Source organism: Acyrthosiphon pisum, chromosome A1 (assembly GCF_005508785.2).
Source record: "Acyrthosiphon pisum isolate AL4f chromosome A1, pea_aphid_22Mar2018_4r6ur, whole genome shotgun sequence".
Classification (NCBI taxonomy): domain Eukaryota; kingdom Metazoa; phylum Arthropoda; class Insecta; order Hemiptera; family Aphididae; genus Acyrthosiphon; species Acyrthosiphon pisum.
In genome coordinates this window covers 40018843-40023952 of record NC_042494.1, presented here as the reverse complement: position 1 = coordinate 40023952, position 5110 = coordinate 40018843, and the positions used below count along the sequence as shown (strand labels likewise).

The following is a 5110-nucleotide window of genomic DNA, read 5'->3' as shown; positions in this document are numbered from 1 at the left end:
AATTTTTGGAGCCGTAAATGTATAAAGCTAATTCGAGGTGAGTCACATTGTAAAGCGATGTTTATAAAATGAAGACACAATTTTAATTTCATATCAATTGATTTTTTACACTCTTGTTAGAGGGTATTTTTCTTCTGGAACATGAGCTCCACAATCTGGGCTACACATATACTAAAAATCAACGCCACCGACGTCATTCCAATCTATAATGACAATTTTAATAATAACGAAACCGATGGCAATAAAAAGTAAAAACACTATCTTATGATTCTAACAGAATTATGCTTATTAAATTTAGTCTAAGCTTGGTTCAGGAGCCACACGAAACTTATTTAAGAGCCACATGTGGCTCGCGTGCTTTATTGTGGCTACCCCTGGTACATATAATATGTTGAGGGCAACTGGTGCACTTTTCTCTAGGTAGGTGAGGAGAATTTGTATAAAAAAAGGTAACTTTGTGGGCAACTTGAACGTCATGCCCAATCATTGTTGCTTGGGTAGCCGGACGGTGTCAGGTAGTCATTAATAGACAGTACTATATATAAATAAGTAATAACTAGGCAGTTTAGTATTCAGACACACGTGCAGATACTATATTATTATTATGTCGTGATAACTCGTGAAAGCACTCCCCGCCAAGTATGTGAGCAGCCGCGGGGGGGGGGAGGTATTTATCGTAGTCATCAATAATTATTATTACACATTACCACAGTATGTATCAATATTATTATTATCGTCGTCGTCGTCTGCAAATCTTCGTCGGTATCCGTAAAAAAATCGTCCAATACCGCGAGATCGCCGTCGACGGTCGGACGCCGGACCCGGACGCACACTGAACCGAACACGAGCGCTCGGGTGATTCCCGAGTGCGTCCCGAAATGACACTTTTTTAATGTTCCTAGTGCGTCCAGAATAAGATATCGTCCGAGTGCGTCCCAAGGAAAAAAGGTCATATTTTTTACATAGCCCAAATGCGTCCCAGTTCATTTAGAGTTACCCAGCGTGCACCACGAGGAGGTGAACTGGCTTACACCCCAAAAATATTTGGTTATTTGGTTATTTAATTATTACTTATATTATATTTATTATAAAAGTTTATTGTTATAAAAATGTATTAAATTATTTCGGCTTACATCCAATTTTAAAATGCTGGGTAATATTTAAACTATTTCTTTGGTTGACTTTTCAATGAGATTTGTTCAATTTTGTATTTTCGTATATTTTCTTCAATGAATTTAATTGAATATATGATTAGAAGTTTGTATCAAAATTTTTGTGTCTATTTGTTTTTTTTTTTATATATTTCTAAGAAGGAATATATATCCGGATGAGGTGTGTAAAAACATGAATTAAATTTAGAATGGAAGCTTTCACATGCATTTGTTGTTCGTTCAATGCTACTGCTCATTGCTGCCCATGTGTGAGGAGGGAAGTCTGAGTGTGGATCAATATAGTTTTCTACGAGATAATCCATAAACTCATTTAGTTTTTCATCATCAGGCTTAGACATAAAATCCTCAGTAAAACTTATTTCAAATTTCAATATCATGTCCATTCAGCATGGGTAATCCAAATATATTCTTTAAAAACTGTCCTATTTCTGATACATCATCACAATAATGAATACTTAAACCAAGATTCTGTACTTTTCGCCACCATGCCTGTCCCAGATGAAACCGACAACCTTTTGTAATGATAAAACATTTTTTGCAGCCATATGAATAGATTTTTCAAAATCTACGTACATAATTTCGGGGTTAAGACATAAATTTAATTTTGTACATTCATTTTTTAACGCCAAAAATCACGAAGTATACGATTCTGTTTGTTTATTATTCAATAAAAAAAAAATACTAATGGTATGTAATAACCATTATTTAAACCATGAATGGTAAAAAGTTGTAAAAAAAATTTTGGACAGTACTTAAATGTACCATCTACATATATTGTTTTTATGGCACATAAAGTAGTTAAATTTTTTTTACATGAAAACATAACCAAGTTTTTATTACTTTTATTCACTAGAAGAAATGTTTCATTATCAAATGTTTTAATTTCTAATGAATTTAATGAACTGTGTACGTCTTGAATATCAGTTGGTTTTTTGGGTAGTGTTGAACGACGGGCAGAAAATGTTTTCCTTAATCATGTAAAAATACAACAGTTAACACGAGTCAATTTGGGGGGGGGGGGGTAAATACACCACTGCTATAGTGTAAATGCAAACTAACACAGTGTAATATTATAAGTTATTAATGGATTTTATCCATAAAGATAAAATATATTGTTAGCAATAATATCGCGGACGCACATGGGATATGCCAACAGTATTTGTGATATTATCGCGGACGCACTTGGTATATACCAACATTATTAGCGATTTTATCGCGGACGCAGTTGAGCTATAAAAAGGTACGATATGATTAACGGGACGCACTCGAGCGCTCACGCATACGCGCGGCGGTGTCGTTATCTTTCACAAAAATATTATTATATTATTATGTATATGTATATATATATTGGTTTGTCGAGCGCGTCGACACTCGCCCGCGCGTCGAACACGACGTTGTACGTGATTGTAATATTGTTTTTTTATTTTCGAATTAAAATTGACGACGAGTCGGTACATTTTATACAGTCACCACTCATATCGTACACGTCCAGTCCGCGGTGCAAATAATTATTATCCGTTATATCATACAATAATATAAACTATGTTAGTATTAATATGATAGTCGATGATAATAATTATAACGATAGGTCGGTTACCCATCGGAAATAATATAATATTATAATATCGTACGACGAGCGCGACTCGGACTAGGACGATATTATTGTTGTCGCATACGATAATCACATAATATTTTAAAATTTCAACCGTTGCGTGTGTGTTAACTATTTTCTATTTTTCACAAATCGATTCGTCGTTTCCAGCGATCCATCCGCTGCAACCGTCACGCACCGACATCGTCACCGCCGAGTACATATTATAATATTGTTATTATCGTGCCACAATAACGAAACGATTTTTGGTGGTCCATCATCGCCGCACGTCATAGATCATCGCACACCGACCGGAACTACCACCTGCTCCGAGCCCTGAGGACACGCAGGCGCCGTCACCATGAAGTTTACGCTCTCCGAATGGATAATATTAGCCGTGGTCGGGTCCGTGCACTTTTGTAGCGCTATTTGTATATCGTTGCAGGCGCCTTTCTACCCCGAAGAAGTGAGTACAGCCGCACTACAGCACCGAAAATCACACAGTTACCGCCTATTTCCCCTTAACCCGTTGTACTTACGACTCCCTGCAAGAAACGCTGCTAATCAAACCGGCACACTTATCGCACGGCAGTATTCCCATACATATGCTATTCGGCCAAACGACGTTGATATACCTACGCTTCATATACAATATTATCGTGACGAGATAGATATCAGGAGTCCCTGTCGGGAGATTCCTAACCATATTTACCTGAAATAGATACACACTTTTGAAGCGAGTTTCGAATACAATAATACTGCTTCAGCGTGAGAATAAAATATACCGTTTGAGCTAGTACATAAACTATACGTTATCGAACGAAACTATATTATTGTTCTGCGCTTTCACGCGTTTAACACCTAGTTACAGCTGCTGTAATCTAATAGGCTAATAGGTGTTTATTAATTGTGGTTATCGTGTTACAAGTAGGCACAGTGTTTTATATCGTTTTATAGGTATTTCAATTTAATTTAATAATGGATATAAAATTAATTAGGTAATGACAATAAGTAAAAACAGTGAATCCATTTTTCATTTAATAGTGTCTATTCAAATTTCAAACACTGATAGTCCTAAGTTTGTTCAAATTAGAAGGACAATTCTATCGCTAAAACGGATATTCTCATCCATGTGGTACATAACCATCCACAAAAATTCGTCCAAACAGTATACGAAAATTTGCTTAAATGGTACCTATCGATTTAAGGCCGATTCGCCCAAACGGACTACGCCCATATTAGGATATTAGAATAGATATTATTTAATCTTATGCTATAATATAATATTCTGTTATTTTTTCGCAATTATCTATCTGTTGTTGTAGATTATACGTACACGAGGGTTATCCGATAACAACAATGGACGTGATTAACCTCAAAATAACTGGTATAAGAAACTATAATTTACATTCGTAACTACACGTGGTCTTCAATATCGACATCACATGTTCCATTTTTTTTAATAATAATAATATTAATATTTCGAAATGTTATAGTACTGCGGATTACTGCAGACCTGAAGTAGAGTACTATTATAGACGAATTATTGCAACATAATGGTTTTATAATACACACATATGATTCTTGTTTGTAACTTTGAAAGCCGGATAAAATGTTTGTTCAGTGTTTGTCAAGTTCCTTATAAAAATGAATTCGTTCCGTTCCTCGTTCTTTTTTTAAAAAAATGAAATCCGTTCTGGTCCTTGTTCCTTGAAAAAAAAAAGAATTCGTTCCTTTGTCGTTGCATTGGAAAATGAACGAGTTCCTTTTTTAGTTCCAAATAAAATAAAAATTCTTATTTAATCATTTATGTTTTTTTTCGTTTTATGCATACTTCTTTAATTTTTATTTATAATATATTACTACAAGTAGGTACATATTTTATATGTTTATGTTATATATTATTATATATTTTGAGATTTCCTTCAAAATTAAATTTTTGGCTAATTTAGAATAAAAAATAATGTCCTAACGACGCCCGACGATACGCATGCGCGATTCGTTCAGTATGCATACTCAACGTATTGGGACTCAACTTGGGAGTTAGGACGCCAGACGACAATTTCATTCTAGTTTAATTTTTATCGTTTTTAAATTGAATCGTTAGTAAAAAAGATTTATTCTTAGTCATTCCGGGAGCTTAACATTTTTTGAAGTTACGTTAAATAATCATTGTCCTTATCATATCAATATAAATTGTGCCTAATTGTTTTGCATTTAATTAATCGTTTATAAAATACAATCTATTAATTTAACAATCTATTTGAGCTCTTATAATGCAATGACTTAAATAATTACCTTTTTAAGACGATCTAGATTCAAATTGTTTATTTATGATTACCATGAA

The 5110-nt window shown here is 34.2% G+C and overlaps 2 protein-coding genes across 4 annotated transcripts in view; one reads left to right on the top strand and one right to left on the bottom strand.

Moving 5' to 3' along the window:
• Positions 1 to 5110, bottom strand: part of LOC100159461 (MFS-type transporter SLC18B1) — a 75808-nt gene that overhangs the window by 33004 nt on the left and 37694 nt on the right. The gene's annotated exons all lie outside the window — the stretch shown is intronic.
• The window catches only part of LOC100160073 (MFS-type transporter SLC18B1), an 85963-nt gene that overhangs the window by 71765 nt on the left and 9088 nt on the right, over positions 1 to 5110 (top strand). The window contains exons 1-2 of one of the 3 annotated variants that reach the window (XM_029487030.1): positions 2470 to 2716; positions 2935 to 3229. The exons of 1 other annotated variant lie outside the window; for it this stretch is intronic. In XM_029487030.1, coding sequence (XP_029342890.1) covers positions 3125 to 3229 — 105 coding nt within the window. In that variant the 5' untranslated portion in view covers positions 2470 to 2716; positions 2935 to 3124. Of the gene's footprint in view, positions 1 to 2469; positions 3230 to 5110 lie in introns of those variants that run through there. One more of the 3 variants, XM_029487029.1, reaches the window with a different exon arrangement.